Consider the following 22,801-nt stretch of genomic DNA (forward strand, 5'->3'; position numbering starts at 1 on the left):
ATAGTAGGAGGTCTGAGTGGCGATAAATACATTTGTTTACTGTAGTCCGTATCTAAGTGACATTGAAATGGGAACTTTAGAAGCCTGTTTTTTGTCATTGACTTGGCTGGCTTGTTCCATCATTTATTGTTGAAATATGCTGAATAAGTGCCGATCATATGACAATGTTAAAATAGCTATATGTTAACTCTTTTCTTCTTTCTCAGTGTTGTTTTTGGTGGAAACACTGTGGCTTGCAAAAACGATGAACAAGCTTTCTGCAGAGTCATGCCCTAGAGCGAGGGCCAACGTCCATAAACCTAATCCCACAGTCCGAACTCCTAGACTCCATAATTTTCTATGCACAAGCACACCACATACAAAACATTCAAGTACAAAATAAAAAGGCATAGACACAGACTCACACAGACACAGACACAGACACACGCACACAAACACAAACACACATACAAACACAAACACACATTCCCTCTTTCTAATACGCTTTCTTTCTCCCTCTCCTCTCTAGTTTTATCACACTTCATGTATTTTATTGCCACATAGCTGAGGGATAGCCTCAAAGCCACAAGCTAACTTGGAGTCCAAACAGTTCTAGGCTGTTCTAGACAGCAGTTACGAAGCAAGCAACAAAGTGACAAAGCTAAGAAGTGCAGTGTTACTGGGGGTACTAAAACAGTTTTAGACATATTTAGCATAATTTAGCCACAGAAAACTGAACACTGTGAATAGTTAAGTTACCTTTTTTACTTTTAATTGTTTGAAATTTGGTAGTTTGAAAGCCCAGTTTCCTTCATGCAGTACCATGCATCCCCTACAATTCTATGACTTACAGGTTTCATATGGAGAAGAATGTAGATTCTGTTTGAACACAATGTATTTAAGATCCACCTAATTTGTTACTGCAGACTATACCAATACTGCCCCTTTCAGTTACCGGAAAACCACAGAGGTCACTGTTGAGTAACAGCATAGTCTCATAGTCTCATAGTGCTCTGCATCATTTTGTGTGTGTGTGTGGTTTTTTTTTTCCAGCTGACTGTGTAATGCTACCACATGGTCATAGATTCTCTTTGAAATCAAATGTTTCTTCTTACATGGACTGGGCCGTAATTTATCATGCTGATCATAGAAATCTTTAGTTATGTCAGGAAAAACTCATACTGTACATGTGTATAAGGAACAACCCTTCATTACCAAACATTTCAGGAGTCAAGCCTATGCAGATATTTCCAAGTCTGCCATCAGCTCTTCTTCTTCTCAGACTGCGCAGAGTTTCGATGGAGGGAAACTACTGCTCCACTGGCTGTTGAGTCCTGTATTTCACCACTTCAATTTTTGGCTTGGGCCAGCGAGTTGTTGTTTTTTTTCTTGCTGAGTGGGATGATACATGATGACACATGAGACATGTGGCTCTTGGATATAAGCAAGGAGGTGTGACTGAGAGGGAGGTTAGCAGAGGCTCCAAGAACCTGTCAAGGTGTTCAGTATCTGTTCTCAACCACGTCATGACTCCAGGTTGTTGTCTTTGTGTCTTTGTGGTCTGTGTTCTTGTCTGTGTGTGTGTGTGTGTGTGTGTGTGTGTGTAACAGCATCACACAAATACCAACATGACACAGAGTAAACAAAGCAAAAACAACTTGTTTGAAATGGGAAACTTGCCAATGTCATGAACGGCAAAAGGCAAAAAGGGGGCGGGCGGGGGGTAGCTGAATGAGGCAAAAACAATAATAAGGGTCTCTAGTCCCTTAAATGCATAAAACCTTATACTGTAGTAATATAGTAATACTGTATTATATATATGTATATATTAAAAAAATAAGTAAATCCTCATGCATCTCTCAGGATCTTCCAGTTGGCCTACAGAACCTATATTTTGTATTTCTCAGCAAAGTGCGCCATCTACTGTTTTCTTTGACTCAGTGATTTTATTTTTGACCAATAGCAGCAGTGCAGCAGCTTCATGCCACATTATTTGAAGAGGTACTTCACCCTTATAAACATGTTGTGCACAAAAGGAAAAACTTTTTGATGCACCCGAAACTTGAAGAAACAAGAAGAAAACAACAGAAAAAGATTACACATGTCCCTGTCCTAAAGTTTTTTTGACAGCTGCCATGACATCACAGCAATTTTAGTCAAGGCTTTCTCAGTTGACCTTTTAGATTAGCAGTAGATGTGTTCCATTATATGGCCTGCAGTTCTATGTGAGACCATATCAGTATCTTTAACAATCACTTTGCCGTCCCTGAGCTGTCAGTAATGGCTCATCCCCTCATATCTGCTAAGTCAGTGTGTTTGAAAAGTGCATGCCAGCCAAGGTAAGCCAGCTTGCACCAATTGGCATGTTGGCATCCAAACACATCACCCTCAGTCAGAGAGTGCCCTACACTTGGCATAGTTCTAAGTATAGCCTAAGCCTCCTTTGGAGAACTCATCCAAAAGGACATTCATCTTGACTGGTATTTTTGTAACAGGATCAGATGTACTGAATATATCCCTGGTAATAAATTCATTCTTGTTATACCTATGACATCAACATACAGTCAGCATATTAATTAAGTTTTTTTTTAATCATTGTATTGTGTTACAACTCAAAATCACTAGATGAAACAGCAAACCCAGACTACTTTCACACTATTCCATTTTTGTTTTTAAACACCATGGTCACTTGCACAAATCACATGAAACGTTATGCACTTGTCAGCATTGTAAAATGAATGTATAATTTAACTGAAATGTTATCAACAGCAAGGCCAGTAAAGCTTGTATTTAGCTCCTCATTGCATTCACCCAGTGAATCATGGAGAGAGGAGGAACATCAGACTGACAATGTCAAATCAAGAAGGGAACATGGTTTGCTAAGTCATCATTTTTCAAGTGTTTTCAGATTTTGCTGTCAACATTCAAATGCAAAGGCAAAGTTTCCAAATGAAACGGGGGCCGGTTGCATTTCAAATCACTCTGTTTCGGGTAGTGTAGCTAAGAGGCGAAAATGGCACAAAAGTGTTGCAGAATAGTGTGGATGTAACAGTCTGTTTGCCCTCTCCAAAATAAATCACAGCAGACACTCTTCAAGCACTAAAAGTAAAAACTCAGAGCAGCACAGGTGTACTATAAGCTGGATTTTAATTAAGGTGCACAAAGGAACGTTTCGATACTTTATACATCTTCCTCAGAGTCCTCAGACTCTTCAAGCACTTAATTAGACACAGTTTTTTTTTTTTGTCTCAGCTATTCAGAAGGCTTTGACATGTTCTTTATAGTTTGATGCTTCTGCATACTCTCCTCCCAATCTCCGCCATTGAACTTCTCTACAGTCATGCTGCACACTGTCCCTGAGTCCAGACAATGAGGTGCTACACCTTTAAGGAGGAAAACACAAAAAAAAATGAATACCGTAAACAAACAGCAGACTAAGATATCATCAAAACAATGGGTAATTTGTTTAATTACATGAATTTCACCACTTGTTTAATATGTCTTAAGATCACTGAATTGTCCTCGAGTTATTCCTTACCATAGCCATCTGGGTTGGAGCGAGGAATGTAGAAACTCTGCACACCGCAAGTTTTACAGAACATATGTTTGGCTTGGTGTGTGTTGAATGTGTATGTAGTAAGGCTGTCTGACCCCTGTTAAACATTAAGAAGTTTGTCAATGGAGTAATTGCTCTGGAAATTCATAACGCTGAATATTTGGCCTTGCAAAGTTCTTTTACCTTTATAAGTGTGAAGTTGGCTTTTGGCACAATAAAATGAAGGTTCTGCTTCTTTGTACAAATGCTGCAGCTGAGAAGAGAAAAGAATATACTTCTACAGAAAATGGAGCTACAGGCAGGATATGGGTAAAGTCGTCTGAATGGCTGAACATCTAAACCATACATAATTAGCCACAGTGCATGGATTATTGTTCACATACAGTAGCAGAGGTACTTACTTGCACTCAAATACATGTATGTCAGGGTCACTCAAGACCTCAAAACGAATGGCACCACAATGGCATCCCCCAGTGTGCTTGACCAGAGACTCTTTCTTCCTGTGTGAAAGTACAAAACAAACTGTATTTTTGTCATGAGGTCAGCCATCATGTCCACTGTGTGTCTCCAAACACCTCTATGGCCAGAGAGAGCTTAAATGTAAAGGTGCAGTCCGTGATTTGACACAATTTCAAGGCCATAACATTTTTTGTCACATTAAGCAATTATCTCCTCACGACCACCAGCTGCCCATTCCGTTAGCGCACTGTAAAAAAGCCCAGTCTCTTTCGGCAGTCCTGGATCTGAAAACTGTAAACAATCAAAGTGGGGGCAGCCTGTCCCCAAAACAAAGACAAAACCCTGCATGGAATTTCCCTTGGAAAAACTAGGGAGAGCCATCGTTCTGCCGTGTTTTGTTTGGTCCTTGGTTAAAATATAATGTATGGGTTTTTTTGCACAAAAGTGTCATAAATGTAAATATAAACATAACAAACATAGCTTCCTGCACAATCCCTGACCCTGACTGCACTTTTAAGCCTCTTATGGGAGTTTTCCATTGCATGGTATCACCTCAGCTCAACTCGACTCTACTGTACCCGATTTTGGTACCGGGTGTTCGTTTTCCACAGCAACAAAGTATCCATATAAGTTAGCTGATTGCCATAGCAACGCTGGAAAAAAAACAACTGTAATGTCATTAACGTTACCTTTTGGTACTGGCTCAGCTCGCTTGGAACCTCAACGGAGGTGATACCAAAAATAGTACCAGGTTCCAGGTTTTGCTAATGGAAAACCAAAAGAAGCGAGTAGAGTCGAGTCGAGTCGAGTCGAGTTGAGTTGATATCATGCAGTGGAAAAGCCCCATGAGGTATGCTGGACAGAAAAGGTGGTTTCTGTCAGCTGTGCAGAATAGGATACAACACAGACGGTATAGATGACTGCCCCATTTGGTTTCCCACTCACATTGTTCACACTTACACGCATATATATCTGGAAATCTAAATACATCAGTCACGTTTCCACCAGCCCAATTATAAATAGTCAAGGATGAGGGATTTTATCCCCACAAAGGGTGTCTCTGGACTCAATGCCAGGTTGTAGGCTGTGATCTTATTATAGTTTCAGACAGTTGTATGTCTGTAAGTAATATGCAATGAGTATGTTTCAGCTGTTTTTGTATACTGTGAAGAATAAGTCATGGGACTATTATTTTAGTGCAATATTATACCTCACCTCTCTCACTGAAAATATACAGCCTAAAAGTGTGTGAGGCATCAAATGAATAAGTTCTTTCTGGTTACTAAAGACAATAACATTGTAATTTACTGACTTATAGGACAGTCAGAAATGCTTAAGTCGGTAGAAAGAGTATAAAGCATTCATTGTGTCCCACTCTGGAGTCAGGTGAGAAGGACCCAGAGATGGACAAACCAGCATATCTGTTCATTAATATAGGAATTGTGGTGTGGTATTTGAGCCTGAAAACGTTGTGACAACTGGTGCAGAAGACCAAAGTCATATGACTGTCTGAAATGATCAAGTTCACACAGAAAACTGTTGTATGCAGATATTTTAGCCAGATGTCAAATTCAGCCTGTGCTACTCCTGCCACTAACTGCACTGGCTGCACAATTTCCTGTTATCCCAGGATGACCTTGCAGGATGGCTCAAAGCATCTGATGCACCAGGGGATGGGGGTTGGAATCAGCTCTCAGATGATAGTGACAGATGCACACCACATGAGTTCAAAATGGAGGGTAAGAGTGTCACATGATTGCTTGTGACAGTCTGTCTTTCAGCATTCCTGCTTAGATAAGGCTAGAGCACAACAATGTCATTAACAATCACTTGTATGTAACAGGCATGTAACAATGTAGTAGTACACACTGTTGCTCATGCATATTTACACATACTGTTGGTGATGCTTAAACACATGCTAAAAGAGTAAGGGGCGTCAATTTATGCTTAAAGCCAACCAGTGAGACAAAAGACTGGAAGGTAGACATCTGTCTCTGCCTTTACTAAGGCTAGTGGAAAGAGATATAATTTTATAATTTTGCAGCCAACAACATGGCAACAAAAGGTGAGACGTGCCAGTGAGTGGGCTGCAAAAGAGGCTGAACTGAAGATGAAGTTGAGTGGAACAAGCTTGGTGAAAATGGGAAATGTTCGCATTTCACTTGAAGCTGCCCCTTAATGTTATTTGTTGTGTTTTGCACTTTTACCATTAAGAAGTCACTTAAGTATTGGTGAAACGTTAGTAGCCTACATTTCCAGTAAAGACTATTTTTAAATAAAACTTTTCCCACTAGATGTGTCTACAGCTACATGCACTAGTGTACAGTTTTTAATGTCACAGAAATGGTTAAAAATACATAAACATATTTTCCTACAGCAATAACAACTTGTAGCCTATAACTGCCTGTTTGAATTCTTACCTTGTTAACTTTCAATCAGTACAGGCAAGTGTAAATAAACTGGTGCACTCATGGGGTGAAGTATAGGCCCACTGTTATTATGAGCTTAGACGGGCAACAGTTACATGATAGGCCTATATATGCTACATGCTGATTATGGGACAATATGTATCTTTGCCTGAAATGAATATCCCCCACAGGCAATATTAAAAGCTACAGAAGCATAAGCTCATAGGCAGAAGGCAGGACTATTATAAACTAAAACAGCACTGATGTTTTGTCACCGACAGAGGGCTCTAGCATTGCTCATCCCTGACAGACGTAGCCAGACCACTTTTAGGTCTATGCCACAGAGGCTGTGAAGTTTAACCATGCAGAGCTAAAATAACCTATCAGCGATCTGATTACATAGCCTACATTTCTACCCTTGATACGCATTGCAGCAGTGTCATGACCACGACAGTGTTTGGGCTCAACGCGTCCCAAATCCTATTAAAAATGTATTCGGGTACCTTTGGTTTTGCTGTGTGTGTGCCATGAACCTTCTTCAGCCAAGGAACAACAGGATTGCAATTGTTGACCGTAAATCTAATGTAATGGCTTCTTTGACACACGTAGGTTACTACGAGCAATTTACCAAAAAGACTCCGTATAGACGACTGTAGTTTATCACACAGTGACCGTGGGTAGGGCTACAAGACTCTCGTGCGTCCTTGAGGAATCTTAACAGGCATGTGCAGGTCACGTGGATATGTTCCTTCCAGCGTCTGGCCCGGTCTAGTCATGCCCAGACTAGTTTAGTAGGCCTACACTAGCCTACTTTATGAAAACATGGACTTTGGAAAATACTTTAATGAAGGAAGTGATTAAATCAAGCGATTACGACTTAATCTTGTCGTCTGTTAAGCCATCACACACAGAAAACCTTGTTGAAAAAAAAAAAAACCCTGTAACACAATCAATTAGGTTATAAAGGTCTTAAATTGCCCTATTTACAGCACAGTTCACGTTCCCCTGTATAGGGTAGGCCTACAAATGGGAAAATTATGACAATTTCACTTGTGTATAATTTTCCTTTTATTTAATAACTAGAAAGAATACATGTATGTTCCTGGAACACCAAGCTGACTGCAAACAAGTTGGTCAAGGTACACTTTCAACAGACCCAGGTACACCCAGAGAGTGACGTGGCATATCATGCCGGTGTCACATGAAAAGCTGGCACGTTCTGAAGCAAAGGGCATTTCAGTGACCTAAAATAGAAAACCACACCTTAGACTTGAAATTAGCTATGGGGAAAAAATGACACACTGACAACTCTGAGGACTCTGTTTTTATTAAGTCAATGTTGGCCAAAACAATTGCTCTGTTTGAAACTGTTGAAGACCTTGATAGGCCAACCACTTTCTCAGCTGTAGGTTCATCTTTGATACAAAGAGATTAAAATGTTCTTTTCTTTTTCTCAGTTTAGGCCTAGGCCTACATATAGCTGAATAAAATAAAAACTAGAAAACCTTTATTTCTAAGCTTACGACAACCATATGAAAGAGTCATTGTTAGGATGTCTCCAACAATGGCAGGAGAAACAAACATGACACAAATTAGCGTTATTCTGTTATCTGTAGCCTAGGTCCTGTTTGATGTGCTGACATGTGTCCTAAATACCACGTAATGTCAATGATTTGCCTACTGCAAGTGAAGCACGATAGAACCAACAGAGATCGAGTCAGCTTTCTTTTGACCTGACCTACTTTACAGTAGACACCCCATCTGGCAACACAACCTGTGTGTGTTTGGAATTCTTTCTGTCTCGTGCTGTAAGCTGCGTTCTAAAATGTGCCCAGACTTTGTTCATTCTCTTTAACAATTTGCTGTGGGCTGTCATTCATATCATATTCTCAAGTCATGTCTGCTTTGAACACAACTTATAAAACACTTGAAAAGTTTTTGTAGTCTTGAGCAGAGCCTGTCACCGGTGTTTTCGAACGTGATTATCTAAAACTAGTCTACACACTGGAATAAGTTGTCAAGATGCCGTGTGTATCCTTAACAAAAACAGCTTTGCAAACATTTGAACTAAAATACTGTCTGTACATGAACAAATATTGCACAAGACCAAGTTGTTGTTTGACACATTCAGATTGATATTATGATTAACCAATGGCAACCGATAAACAACGTTACTATCCAATCACCAAAGAAGGCGTAGCTTAGCTCTAGTTTCTCATCCTTTCTCGCATTTTCTGGGCTCTTCCCAATGTGAAAGCATGTATCATTCCGCACCTTTTTTTAATTCGATAAGAAGTGTCAAGTGTATAACAATTATATATACCTGCAGTGCCACATATTCATTTAAAAATGTTTTAAATAGTTGACATCGATTTCAATGAAACAGACACGGCTTAGAATTTGGAACTATTTTTATACGCGGAAGGATAAATGGCATGACGTCTGGAAACGTCACAAAACCTCTTTTGTATAAATACAGTAACCATTCGCCGGGGAAGCAGATTTACCCGAAGAGCTTCAGCTGAGAAAGAGAACAAGAGAACAGAAAGACGTAACGTTTCATCCCTGTCGGAGTCGAAAGAGTAAGTATTTCTTTCAGAAGATGTATATGTCGTGAATGCGGTGTCTTCTCATTATAACCGGGTTTCTTGTTTTCATAACCTACCGCGGTTGGCTAACATAAGTTAAAATGGCTAGCTGCTAACTAAACCTTGGTCGAAAAGACGACTGCGTCATTATTTTGAGGACCGATTAACATGTTAGTACTTTGTGATAAGAATATTTTAGCGTGTGACTCCCGATGTATCCGTTCTTTCAACCAATAAGACAATAATAATAGACAATTTCTCTAGAAAAATGAAAGTTTCGTTTGCTAGCGTTAATGTCAGGATTGCTGATTCACTGCAGAAGCATAACGAACAAAGAACCCGGATGTCTTAAAATGGCGTCCGTGACTTGTTTTTCAGTCCGACTGAGCTCCGGGAACTCATTTTAGCCTTTTATGAACGTCTTTTTACGCCATTGTACTATTCGTTTAGCGTATTGTTGTAATGTTAGGATTACATATGTATTTGTATATATTTAGAAATGTTCAAAAAGTTTATTCAGAGTATTTTGTATATTAATGCGCGACTGAGTTATGCTGCCGTAAATTGATCTTATTAACAGGGTTTTTTTTTCTCTCTTTTTCTCCTCCCTTCTCAAGGTTGAAAGATGCAGATCTTTGTGAAAACCCTTACAGGGAAGACGATCACCCTTGAGGTGGAGCCAAGTGACACCATTGAGAATGTCAAGGCCAAAATCCAGGACAAAGAAGGCATTCCCCCAGACCAGCAGAGGTTGATCTTCGCTGGCAAGCAGCTGGAAGATGGCCGCACCCTGTCCGACTACAACATCCAGAAGGAGTCCACCCTCCATCTTGTCCTGCGTTTGAGGGGAGGCATGCAGATCTTCGTCAAGACCCTGACGGGGAAGACCATCACCCTCGAGGTGGAGCCCAGCGACACCATTGAGAACGTGAAGGCCAAAATCCAGGACAAAGAAGGCATTCCCCCAGACCAGCAGAGGTTGATCTTCGCCGGCAAGCAGCTGGAAGATGGTCGCACCCTGTCCGACTACAACATCCAGAAGGAGTCCACCCTCCATCTTGTCCTGCGTCTGAGGGGAGGCATGCAGATCTTCGTCAAGACCCTGACGGGGAAGACCATCACCCTCGAGGTGGAGCCCAGCGACACCATTGAGAACGTGAAAGCCAAAATCCAGGACAAAGAAGGCATTCCCCCAGACCAGCAGAGGTTGATCTTCGCCGGTAAGCAGCTGGAAGATGGTCGCACCCTGTCCGACTACAACATCCAGAAGGAGTCCACACTCCATCTTGTCCTTCGTCTGAGGGGAGGCATGCAGATCTTCGTCAAGACCCTGACGGGGAAGACCATCACCCTCGAGGTGGAGCCCAGCGACACCATTGAGAATGTGAAAGCCAAAATCCAGGACAAAGAAGGCATTCCCCCAGACCAGCAGAGGTTGATCTTCGCCGGTAAGCAGCTGGAAGATGGTCGCACCCTGTCCGACTACAACATCCAGAAGGAGTCCACCCTCCATCTTGTCCTTCGTCTGAGGGGAGGCATGCAGATCTTCGTCAAGACCCTGACGGGGAAGACCATCACCCTCGAGGTGGAGCCCAGCGACACCATTGAGAACGTGAAGGCCAAAATCCAAGACAAAGAAGGCATTCCCCCAGACCAGCAAAGGTTGATCTTCGCCGGTAAGCAGCTGGAAGATGGTCGCACCCTGTCCGACTACAACATCCAGAAGGAGTCCACCCTCCATCTTGTCCTGCGTCTGAGGGGAGGCATGCAGATCTTCGTCAAGACCCTGACTGGGAAGACCATCACCCTCGAGGTGGAGCCCAGCGACACCATTGAGAACGTGAAGGCCAAAATCCAGGACAAAGAAGGAATTCCCCCAGACCAGCAGAGGTTGATCTTCGCCGGCAAGCAGCTGGAAGATGGTCGCACCCTGTCCGACTACAACATCCAGAAGGAATCCACCCTCCATCTTGTCCTGCGTCTGAGGGGAGGCATGCAGATCTTCGTCAAGACCCTGACGGGGAAGACCATCACCCTCGAGGTGGAGCCCAGCGACACCATTGAGAACGTGAAGGCCAAAATCCAGGACAAAGAAGGCATTCCCCCAGACCAGCAGAGGTTGATCTTCGCCGGCAAGCAGCTGGAAGATGGTCGCACCCTGTCCGACTACAACATCCAGAAGGAGTCCACCCTCCATCTTGTCCTGCGTCTGAGGGGAGGCATGCAGATCTTCGTCAAGACCCTGACGGGGAAGACCATCACCCTCGAGGTGGAGCCCAGCGACACCATTGAGAACGTGAAGGCCAAAATCCAGGACAAAGAAGGCATTCCCCCAGACCAGCAGAGGTTGATCTTTGCCGGCAAGCAGCTGGAAGATGGTCGCACCCTGTCCGACTACAACATCCAGAAGGAGTCCACCCTCCATCTCGTCCTTCGTCTTAGAGGGGGACAGTAATTGTTACAATACAAACCCTATCCAGTCCCATCCCTTTTTATATTTAATTTTGCATTTTAAATCTTGCATTTCTTTTTTTTTATTCCTGATGACTCAATAAAAGCATTTGACGTTATCACTGCCTCCTGGAATCTTTCACTTTATCAATAAGCTATTCAATTATAACTGATATAACTATATGGGTGACCAAAGATATTAGCTTTCAAAGCATTTCTTGAATTTCATGAGTGAACATAATACTTTGTATAAATATAATTAAGAATTGCTTGTAAATATCCCCAGTTGATCAGATTCTATTTGATTACATAAAAGACATTCTCATAAATCTTAAAAGAGAATGACATTACCTCATAGGATAGGATTTACTTGAATTATTTTAGCTTACATATGAATACAGAGAGGGGTGCGTTGAACATATTCACATATTTAGTAATTAATCTTCTGTTGCTTAATTCCAGTTCCCTGTTTATTCAAACTGGTCAAGAACTGCACTGTCACAGTCGTGCCATAAATAGCCTCCACGGTATGTAATGGAAGGGCAGTGACCAAAGGGTAGATACATGAGGTCATACACATGACTGGCCTATATCATCTCTAATGAATCTTTAGCACCATCTACAGGAGCTATTTATATTTCACTGGCTCGTGGGTATTGAATCCATTTAAAAATCAACTTGTAATCCATCTTGAGGCTAGCCTGGCTTGCATGCCTTTTTGCAAAATGGTGGTTTTGACTTCCTGTCAACCCTACCTTTTGGGATCTTTTTAAGGGCTTCCATGGTCATGGTTAGATGATATTTTAAATGAGATTTTGAGCTGATTGAGTGGCCCCAAAGATTCATATTACTGCTTCACTTCCACACTCTCTGGCAACCCCTTCCATATGCTGTCTCTGTCTTTGTGTGAGTTAGTGGGTGGCTTGGGAACATTTTCAACGGCCCGATTTGAAATAGTTAAGACATCTGAAAATACAAAATGACTGGAAGAACATGTCTATTTGGATTAATTCAGGGGTAGGCTAGCCTATAGGCCTATAGTGCATCCTGTTTACAAAGTGACAGCTGACTGCTTTAGAGTAGACTGCATGCACAAGCACATTAATTTGCCATTCGCATATAGATTCACACCACGTGACATACAGCTGCTAGGTTTGTTGCGACAAAACCTCAAATGCTTTGAGCAATTATCATTTAAATAACCCTTAATCGTTTAGTCTTCGTGAGCCCAGTTGTATTTAGCAGTTTTGGCCTAGACCTCAAACTGCCCTTAGAAGAGGTCTGAAAGTATCACAGATCCAAAGAGTATCAACATAAACTGAATAGAGAAATTCTGTTTGTAAACGTTGCTTTGAAATACCCAATACAGAGATACTCCGGAAAAACAGAAATTATATGGTGATAAAGTTACTTGCCATGTGTTCACACTGCATATTGGGCCCAAATTGCCTAAATCCACCTGCTTTTAATGGTAGATATCGCTACCCCTTTCCCATAGAGGCCACACCAGTGAGTTTATAACATTGGTCACTCACACACACTAGCATGTTGCCTGAAAACGTAGATTTTTTAGATGATCTTGTCACGCTGGGATGATCATCAGTCATGCTGGGATGCCAGTCTTGGTGGCTTAAGACAGTGGTTCTCAAACTGTGGTACGGGTACCACTGGTGGTATGCGGACTCTCTGTTGTGGTAGGCCTACTCTGGGAGTCTCCAAGATATTTTATTTCATGACAAAATAATCACTTCAAATGATTCTCTCTCTCTCTCTCTCTCTCTCTCTCTCTCTCTCTCTCTCTTTCTCTCTCAGTATACTTTAAACTAGTTTGTATCTTTCTTGAAATAACAAAACAATGTAAAACCGTATGTACAATGTAAAATATATTGAAATTGGCCTACGCTACTGTAGTGCTGGTCATAATGGTGGTACTTGGAGAACCATTGTTCTATGAGGTGGTAGCCTACTCATTGTGAAAAGTTTACTGGCTTAAGACAACTTCCATTTTCTTATTGGACCATGAGTCTTTCCCTGACTTGAACATCTGAATAGATCTTTAGGCTACTGTCAGAACTGAGTTCTTGAAGAACTTATTGCAGTTCATATGCAGGAATGCAGTATTTTAGATATGGGAAAAATAGGCTATTCAGTATACTGCAGAAATTCAGTATTTTGAACAGGAAACTGCAGCATAGGCCCTACTGTATTGTAGATATCTCTGCAGTTGTATAAGGGCGTTATATCTATTGTAAAACAACCTGAGTTGCCGTTAGACATTTCCCAGAGGAAGATAGCCAAGCCTACACCCACATGAAGATCTAATAGGCCTAATTAGTTTGGTCAAATAAGTGTTTGTCAATTGACAAAATGGCAGACTGACAACTGTAGCCTAGCCTATGTAGTTTGGTGGCACGGCAATCTTAACTTTACACGGTGAAGCTTTAGTAGGCTATACCTAATGATGTTAAAATAGAGGTCTAATGTAAAACAAATGGCACTTCTAACTGGGCTTATAGCCTACTCTTCCAGCACAATTTGGTCAAATAGGTCATGTTTAAATGGGTAAATAGACTCGTTTGACAAAGTCGTATGACTTGTCCCCCCTCTCCAAACGATGGGTTCTAGGATTACTAAAGTTTTAGTAGGCATCGTGCTTGCAGAGTGGGTTATTTCATTCCATCCACCGCTGTGCGGACTTGCAGAGGTGACCGGGGCGGTGTCAGTGCGCGGACATGGCTGGTGCATGTGCAACTTTCCTATGGAGTCTTTTGAATTACAAAACAGAGAAGTTTGTCATCGCCAAAAACAAGAAAATTGGGATTTTGTTCAGACTCTTTCAGTTGTCAGTCATTGGTTATCTTATTGGGTAAGTGTTTATGGCTTGAGTGGAAGCATGGTATTTTTTGTTTGTTCTTTCAATGTTGTCACAGGCTGCGTTATAAAGTGACAATTTAATTGTAGCCTAACCTAACATTTTGTCTTTAAAGACAACACAGAAAAAAATGCGGAAAGCGATAGAGTTGAAACTCAAGACCTAAAGCGGCGAATCCATATGACTGAAATAACTCGATCGGCTATGCAGTCTATTAATAGTAGGCTAGAACTTTTAGGACACAACTTTCTAGAATTAGATCAAGTTTAACATGATTGCCTATTCCCTCCATTGTGTGGATCTGTATGTTTAACATGATAGGCTATTTGGACACACTCAGTCCTTTGAAGTTATGTGATTTCATTTTATACATGTATGCACCAACATGCGATAGGTAGATTTATTGACCTATAGAAATTAGAAATCTATGCCTGCATTAGCCTATCTTCTCAAATGTGGGTGGGTGGTAGACTGGCTAGACCTTAGTTTCGTTGTTGTTTAGAGGATAGCCTATGAGCTCAGCTTAGCCTACGAAATAATACAAGTAGCCTATAATTTCTGTGCTCAAGAGTTAGGCTACGAAAAGGACAGACATGAAATCCACGATGAGGTTGACAGGCGATAGGCTCTTCGATGTTCCATATGTTAATCGGGTGTACAATATAGGCCTACATCCACATACCTGTCTGCTTATTTTTAAATACTTAAAATTGTAGCAGTAGGCCTAGTTAATTTTAGCCAAAGTGGCAAAGCTGAAACAACTTACCTTATCCTTCCCTGATGTGCTTTGCATCCTGTAGATGGGTCTTCATATGGAAGAAAGGCTACCAGGAGAAAGAAGAAGCAATTCAGAGTTCTGTGATGACAAAATTAAAAGGTGTGACCATGATCAACTCCACATCAGGGCCACAGATCTGGGGACCAGAGGACTATGTCATCCCCCCACAGGTACAGCTTTGAGAGAGAAAAAAAAGTGACTGTATGATCAGTAAACAAATGAATCAGAACAAACAAATGTCTAAAAATACTGAATACTTAAATCAGTACAAAATTGCCCGGCCTTTCCTTAATATATGAGATCTGATACCTTTGCTAGATGTGGAGAAGATGTGGAGAGACAAACCACAACCCATTTGCAAGTTGTAAAGTACCTTTGTTGTTGCCACATTACATTATGGTCAATGGAACAGACCTCAATGATTATGGGAAAGATAATGTAGAATGTCCGTATATTTTGGTTCGAGAAAAAAAGATGTTTGTTTCAGTTTGAAGGCCGTATTTTAAACTGGTGTGTGCAATTATTCATCTTAATACCCTGCACAGTAGGAAATCCTCTACCTGTAGCACAAGGAACTCCTGTGTAGGCTATATTTGAAACTGTAGCCTACCTGAAGGTATCTGATAGTTATGGCTGGGAATGCACATACTGTAGCCTATAATGTAACATGCCATAACATATTTAGGCCCGAAGGTTGAACATATAATGCATTGTTCAAAATGTTCATCTCATAATAAACTATGTGTTGTTACATATAGATTAGACTGTCTGTAGTAGCACATCAGTAAAATGATTTAGATTTACAGTATTTTTCCATGGTGTCGCCTTATTGAACTTTTGTACCTTCGAGACTGCGGGTGCTTTTGCACACAGGCACCATATCACATTCATGATATTGGTTGCACTGCATGTTATAAATACCACAGTCCCACATGTGTCTCCCTGATCTTGGATGTCTAAAGAAAGACGCTTTATATTGCGTCTTTGTTTCACTCGTGGGATTATGTTAAATGCAATCAATGTCGAAACATACAGTATGTCTCTATATTTTAGTGCAATCATTTTAAATGAACCAAACCTGATGTACTTTTCTTCACAGGGTGAACGAGTATTCTTTGTTGTGACCAATTACATAGAAACGCCAAATCAGAGATTGGGTGTCTGCCCTGAGGTACACAATAGCTATCTTGGCATAATACAAAATACTTTATAGAAGACAATGTACCAGTTCTGTGTGTAACATATTTCCTTTAATGTTTTAGAGTTATAAAGTACCAGATGGGCAGTGTGAGCAGGATGAAGATTGTCCTCAAGGTGAAATTGTTGTTGCGGGCCACGGTAAGAAAGACCTTCACTTGCAGCCATGGTTATACAGTGTGAAATATTGTTGATGAGATCCTCTGGAAGGAACAAGAGGTTTGATTTGAAGTCATAGCATTGGATCTGTTGACCTAGTCACTGCAACATGTGGCACCCAGGGAAAATGTCCTGGGAAGTATGGCAATTATATATTTTTTGAATTTCAGACTTTTGTCCTGAGTTGTAGCCTACGTTTACATTACGTTTTCTCGGTAGCCACTCACTACGTCTAATGCTGTATAGCTATGCTAGGTGAACAATTCGACAAGTTCATTTGATCATCACATTGGCTTCATAAAGCTAACAATCTTGCATAGTGTACCTTTAAGCAGACACTTCTATCCAAAGCGACTTATATCAATTAAATTACAAGGGTTATTTTTCCCTAGAGAAACTCAGGCTGCATGCTAGCCCAGCCCAGCTCATTAACCACTACTAACACCACTCACCAGCTTTTCCTCCTCTGTCTGGCATTTAGCTGAGCTCAAGCTAGATGAAGCCCTTTTTCACTAATTAATAATGCATGAATCAAGAAAGCAGATTGGACTCATGACTATCAATGTATTTATAACAGGCCTGATAGAGTGGTGTCTGAATTCAGGCTTGAACTCGGCCATGTACAATGTCAAGAAAGGCTGTTCTCCATATTGTCTTTGAATGTATCTGATCATTTCAGGCACAGATCATTCCTGTCTATCAGCCCGGTTATAGTGTGTGAAATGTTATGTTAGTAGATTAGCAGCCAACCGCATGTTGCTGGTAACAAGATTATGTGCAATAAATGGCTCTGTGTCAGTTGAACCACAAGAAGAGCAAGTGGAAACCCTGACCAAGTTTGTCTGTTGGTGTTATCTCAACAGGTGTAAAGACGGGGCGCTGCGTAAACGCCACGGGTACCTGTGAGATCCAGAGCTGGTGTCCTGTGGAGAGTGGTTCCAAACCCACGTGAGTGAGAGTGAGAGAGAGTGAGAGAGAGAGAGAGAGAGAGAGAGGGAGAGTGTGTGTGTGTGTGTGTGTGTGTGTGTGTGAGTGTGAGAGAGAGAGAGAGGGGGGGGGGCATTTCTGACTTCTGAAGTAGTGCTGACACACTACTTTTCATTTGTCGTCTTCCACAATTTATCAGCTGAAAAAAAATATTATTTTTTCTTGAACAGAGAGACCTTGTTGGGAAGAGCTGAAAACTTCACAGTCTACATTAAGAACTTCATCCGGTTTCCTAAATTTGAATTTTCCAAGTGAGTTTGTTCTCAAGGATGTGTTTGGGTTTTATAGTGGTCTGCAAAGGCCCAGCTCACCATGAGTTTCAGGATTCTTGACTCAAACGTGCCCTGCTTTTCTTGACACGTTGACAGCTCACACCATTTCTGCATTTGAGTCAGAGTTGGTTTGTCAGTCTACAAGGCCTGTCATCCAAGAGATCTGTGACAGCAGACTTTGTGCTGCCCATGACAGGTGGCAGCAGGAAAGGCTCAAGTTCTCAGATTTCAGCAGGGCTGTTGTTTGACTTAACCAGCTGGGACCAGGGCTCAAGGTTGCCACAGCCTATAGACAAGATACAAAGATTGCAGCTTTGTACGTTGCTTATGAATAATACTTATAAGGAATTAAAGGGGCATGGAGAGTAAAAGTTAGTGAACTCCCCTCAGGCAATGTTACCTGAAATATAATACACTGTGTATGAGGTGGTCAGTGACAAGGACATTTTATTTTATCCCCTATTCCCTGTTCTTCTATAGGTCTAATATCCTGGATACTGGGGATGACTCATATCTTAAAAAGTGTATGTATGATGAGCATGACAATCCTTACTGTCCCATTTTTCGTCTTGGTGACCTTGTGCATCGGACGGGATACAGCTTTGAGGAAATGGCTGTGTTGGTAAGTCCTGGCTTGATTTGATTTAATGAGAGGATCATTTTCTGCCTCAGGACATAATAGCCTTTAAATGATTTCCCACAACACCACCCAGAGAAACCTAATGGCGCTCTCAGGAAACATGCATAGTATCAGGTTCACTGTCAATCCAGATTTTCTTCCTCTGGCTGTTAAACATTTAGCTGAACTCAAGCCAGATGAAACCATTATTTACTAATTAATAATGCATAAAACAAGAAGTCAGACCTAGAAAATGTGGTTGTACTCATGAGTATCCATGTGTTTATAGTGAGTGTGTTCATATACCAGTAACTACTATATCTGTTTGCTGCCTGTTATTTCAGGGAGGCTCAATCGGAGTTGCAATTGACTGGATCTGTGATCTTGATAAAGATTATTCGAATTGCAACCCTCATTACAGCTTTGCTCGCCTGGATGGTCACACAAATAGCAATGCCACGTCAGGTTACAATTTCAGGTACTGAGAAGCATACAACCTTTCCCTATTGCATGCAATTAGCACCAAAAACTGCTGAGACAAAGTGATGTTTCTAGATATACCCAGTATTACAAAGATGGAAGCGGGGAAACCTTTCGTACCTTGTTCAAAGTATATGGGATCCGGATTGACATCATGATTAATGGACAGGTATGGTGAAGCTCACATGTTACTTTGTTTTTTATCAGCTTTCTGAGTTTGTGGAATAGGATGTTTCAGTCAACATTGCTCCTTCTTCAATAGGCAGGAAAGTTTAACATCGTTCCAACCATTGTAAATATTGGATCAGGCCTGGCCTTAATGGGAGCTGTGAGTATTTCAATGAAATATAATTGTGTCATATTGAAATCATACATAAGTATTTCATTAGTGAATGAGTATAATATGTTATTAATATTATTGGGCATTGCAGTTTGACAAATGAGCTATTACTACCCCCAAGTGGCACTATTGTTCCATTGTGGTTGAACTCCTCTTGTGGATGCCCTGTTATTCTGTTTCCATGTTTTTATATGTACATAGATAACAAATAATAGTGATAAATTCTGTCTCATGTTACTTCTGTAAGAATTCTGGTTTACTCTCCTGTGAAAATATATGTATGTAATCATTATTTCTAGGGAATGTTTCTTTGCGACGTGATCTTACTGTACCTGATGCCGGACAGCTCATTCTACCGTGAAAAGAAATTTGAAATTGACAAGTAAGGGGTTCTAGAATATTTGAAAGATTTTTTTTAATGTATTTGCTGGTAATTTAAATGAAAACATTTAAGAATGCAATGTCTCAAACAGATAAATGATTCAGATCTTTAGGTCTAGAGGCATTTTTGTTTATGACAAGATAAGTACCTTTGAACCCACTGACATAGTAATATGCATGTTATGCAGAATGCAGAATGTCTGTATTTTTTACTGTTGCTAATGGCTGTTTCCTGCACTTTAGGGGTCGGGGACACAAAAAGCACCGAGATCATAAAGACCACAAGGATCACAAGGATCACAAAGACCACAAGGATCATAAGGATCACAAAGATCGTAAATCTGCGCATCATCATCGAGAGAGGCGGCACCGAAGGCGGCCAGCAGAACCGCAGAAGCTTACTGCTGTCACGACCCAAAATTAGCCTTAACTGACCAGAAACATGGAGAAGGTGAGGGATTTTCTATTAGGCAGAGGGAGCTGTATTCTGCAGGGGCAATCTCCAAAGATGGATTCCCACATGAAGGCTCACTGGGAGATCATTTGAATTTGAGACAGATTCATGTGAGTGAAATGTAAGTGATATCCTGGAAATTGCTTGAACAGCTTCATAAAAAAAGGCAATGAGTTACATCTATCTGCCTGTCTCTGTAGCAGTCAGTGCTTGCTGTAGAAGTCATTTGCTGAAACAACTACTAAATTGCTGGTGTATCTTCCCATTTAGCCACAACAAGGTGGCCTTGTATTCAGAATAATCTGTTTACAATAAATATGGCATTACTGTGCAGACACAGTCTGGTGTGTAATAAAATCTTGGGAGTGGAACCCAAATATTTGGAGTGGGAAGATAAAAATGTATCATACAGTTGTTTAAACTAAAATTTCACAAGATGACATTTGGGTCTAGTGGGATGTTTTCAGATCTTTTGAATAGCAGCTGGGTGCAGTTTTGCAAAAACTATGTTATTAAAACATTCTAATTCGCCTAGCTTCTTCCTCTTTTGACAATGAAGATGGATTATATGGCAAGCTTGTACAAGTCCTCACACCGGCCAGGTATTGCCTGTGTGACTTGGTAGCCAGATTAGATGTCTATCTACGTATGCTGGTGTTGTACTGTGAAATGGAATGCTCGGGCCAGTCGAAAATGTGTTTTACAATGTTATGTTGGTGCATCGTGTTCAGTTGGACAATGTATTTCCTGTTGTAATTTCTAGTAGACATTTTTAACTTGTTTAGGTTAAGTTTCATTCAAGAAGTTGTACTAGAGGAGAGACATGTTTTTGTCATGTTTGTCAGGTCATAATTTAATGTTTACAGCGGGTACCGTCTTCAATGGAACAAAGCTATTGTGGAGCAAAACATATGTAATGGTTCATATTAAAATACAGTATATTGTTTAATAATCTGGTTGAGAACAGTTGCATGGAAAATTCCCTCATAAAACATGAATAAAATATTAAATACATGTTTACTATTTTTAAATGCAAGAATGCTGTTAAACCTACGAATGAGCTGTGGCAAATGTCTGTAAATAATTTTCAAAAAACAAGGCTAATGCCAGTCATTTCAGCCCTCAAAATCAAAACCAAAATAGTGGTTTCACATATGTGTAACCAACAAATATGTTTAGGAACCAAGAAAAAAACTGGTTGTTTGTCCTTGTTTTACTGAAGCATGACACACTGTATGTGATAGAAAAGTTAACATGTCTCGACAACAGAGGTTAGAACCAGAGATGTGTTTTAAACAGACATGAATTCAAAACACACACACATAAGTAACACTGAGCACATGCATATAACTGGTATTATTGTGTTTAATTTAAGCCAATGCAGCTCTTTAAAATCCATTTCAACACGAGGGGGCTGGTTCTTGAAATGTGTCTACAAACTGGTTATCTCAAAATGTGTATCCTCAGTGTAATTGTACATTTTACAGTTTATTATTATAGGTTAAAATGGCAATTAAGAATGGACAATTTAACATGTTTTGATGTTGATACTTTCTAATGGATGTTCTGTTCTACAGCTTCATTACTCATTCTAAATCAATTTAAATAATGCATTACACTGGGTGGAATGGTCATCTACAACTTAATACTACCCCCCCCCCCCCCCCCCAAACATTGCATGAAAATAATGATGGTACAAGGCCATCCTCATTGATGTAAGACTTCTATGTTAGTGAGCTAAAGGAAGGAAATAAAGTAACCAGCACTGCTGCACATTCTACTTCAACACATAAGGTAGGACTAAACCATGTAGTGGGGTCACTCATAATTAACTATATTTTATCATTTCTAAAGAGCGGACAAAAAAAATGGATGGCTAGCAGGTTCTCTGATTATCAACATTCCATGGAATAGAGATGGTTGGCGCGTTCCATTTAAATGCACGTTGACATTGTGCACTGTCTAGCAGAAGCAGACTGTATGGTTCCACCGAATGTAAAGTATGAAGCACTGTGTAAGACCGATTACATCTACAATGCAAAAAAACATGACACTTGACCGCCTGTGTTGTGACTAAGGTAAAAGATCATCTTCAGTGCAATACCAGTTCCTGCGAAGATAAATATTCATCAAAAATGTCTTCTTAGGCATTTAGTGGCTGCTGATCTAAACATCATATGTGGGAAACTAGGCCTATAGATGCACATCAACTAAGACATGTTAACAACGTCTCTGTATCCCCTTCAGTACACATGAACCATACCATACAGGAAAGTCCAAAACAAGATGTAGGTAAAAAGACCCCCAACAAGGCCTCCAGTGAAAAGCAAGCGTCGAGATTTGAAGCATTTATTCCATCGACGACCCGCCTTGAGGATGAGCAGTAGAGAGAGAAGGAAGGATGCGAGTAAGTAGAAGATGAAACCATATAATCCAGTAAGACCCAAGATGCCCGCTGTGGCCCCGGATAGGGCCGAGACAGACGTCCTACAGTAGTCAAGTACAGCAGCGTTGCCCCTCACTGCTACCTCGCTGATGAACTGTGGTCCTTCACGTTTGGCTGCCAATGCGGCGGCCATGATTCTACAGAATCAGTTACGAATCTAATGGGAAACATAGGTGTAATGTCACCGGTTAACGTTGCCATCACAATGTGGTTTCAGTGAAAATGAAAACAATATTGTTTTAAAGAGAGTACTTCTCTCTGAAAATATACAACGTTTCATATGGCTAACATGACAAGATGAACAGTTAGCGCTAGCGTCAGCTAACTCTGCATTTTGACGTCTTACCCAGAAAACGATATTTCCTTCAAGGAAAA

At 40.7% G+C, this 22,801-nt stretch overlaps 3 protein-coding genes across 3 annotated transcripts; 2 read left to right on the forward strand and 1 right to left on the reverse strand.

Annotated features, from left to right (window-relative positions):
- Positions 1–2,808: 2,808 nt before the first annotated feature.
- cenpv (centromere protein V) lies at positions 2,809–7,091 on the reverse strand. Its single transcript, XM_062535558.1, has 5 exons — positions 6,906–7,091; positions 3,937–4,035; positions 3,719–3,788; positions 3,518–3,632; positions 2,809–3,362 (listed from the first exon to the last, which is right to left on the reverse strand). Exons 1-5 carry the CDS (start codon positions 6,929–6,931, stop codon positions 3,232–3,234), a joined length of 441 nt encoding a protein of 146 aa, XP_062391542.1. The 5' UTR covers positions 6,932–7,091; the 3' UTR covers positions 2,809–3,231.
- Positions 7,092–8,859: 1,768 nt separating this feature from the next.
- Positions 8,860–11,560, forward strand: ubb (ubiquitin B). The gene is made up of 2 exons (XM_062536197.1): positions 8,860–8,984; positions 9,608–11,560. Exon 2 carries the CDS (start codon positions 9,616–9,618, stop codon positions 11,443–11,445), a length of 1,830 nt encoding a protein of 609 aa, XP_062392181.1. The 5' UTR covers positions 8,860–8,984; positions 9,608–9,615; the 3' UTR covers positions 11,446–11,560.
- A 1,913-nt stretch (positions 11,561–13,473) lies between these two features.
- On the forward strand, positions 13,474–21,065 carry p2rx5 (purinergic receptor P2X, ligand-gated ion channel, 5). Its single transcript, XM_062536198.1, has 12 exons — positions 13,474–14,307; positions 15,114–15,261; positions 16,191–16,262; positions 16,354–16,429; positions 17,311–17,395; positions 17,605–17,685; positions 18,187–18,328; positions 18,670–18,803; positions 18,881–18,974; positions 19,068–19,133; positions 19,445–19,527; positions 19,770–21,065. The coding sequence occupies exons 1-12, from the start codon at positions 14,174–14,176 to the stop codon at positions 19,948–19,950; spliced, it is 1,296 nt and encodes a 431-aa protein (XP_062392182.1). The 5' UTR covers positions 13,474–14,173; the 3' UTR covers positions 19,951–21,065.
- Positions 21,066–22,801: the final 1,736 nt, after the last annotated feature.

This window comes from Sardina pilchardus, chromosome 5 (genome assembly GCF_963854185.1).
Source record: "Sardina pilchardus chromosome 5, fSarPil1.1, whole genome shotgun sequence".
In the NCBI taxonomy this organism is placed as follows: Eukaryota; Metazoa; Chordata; class Actinopteri; order Clupeiformes; family Clupeidae; genus Sardina; species Sardina pilchardus.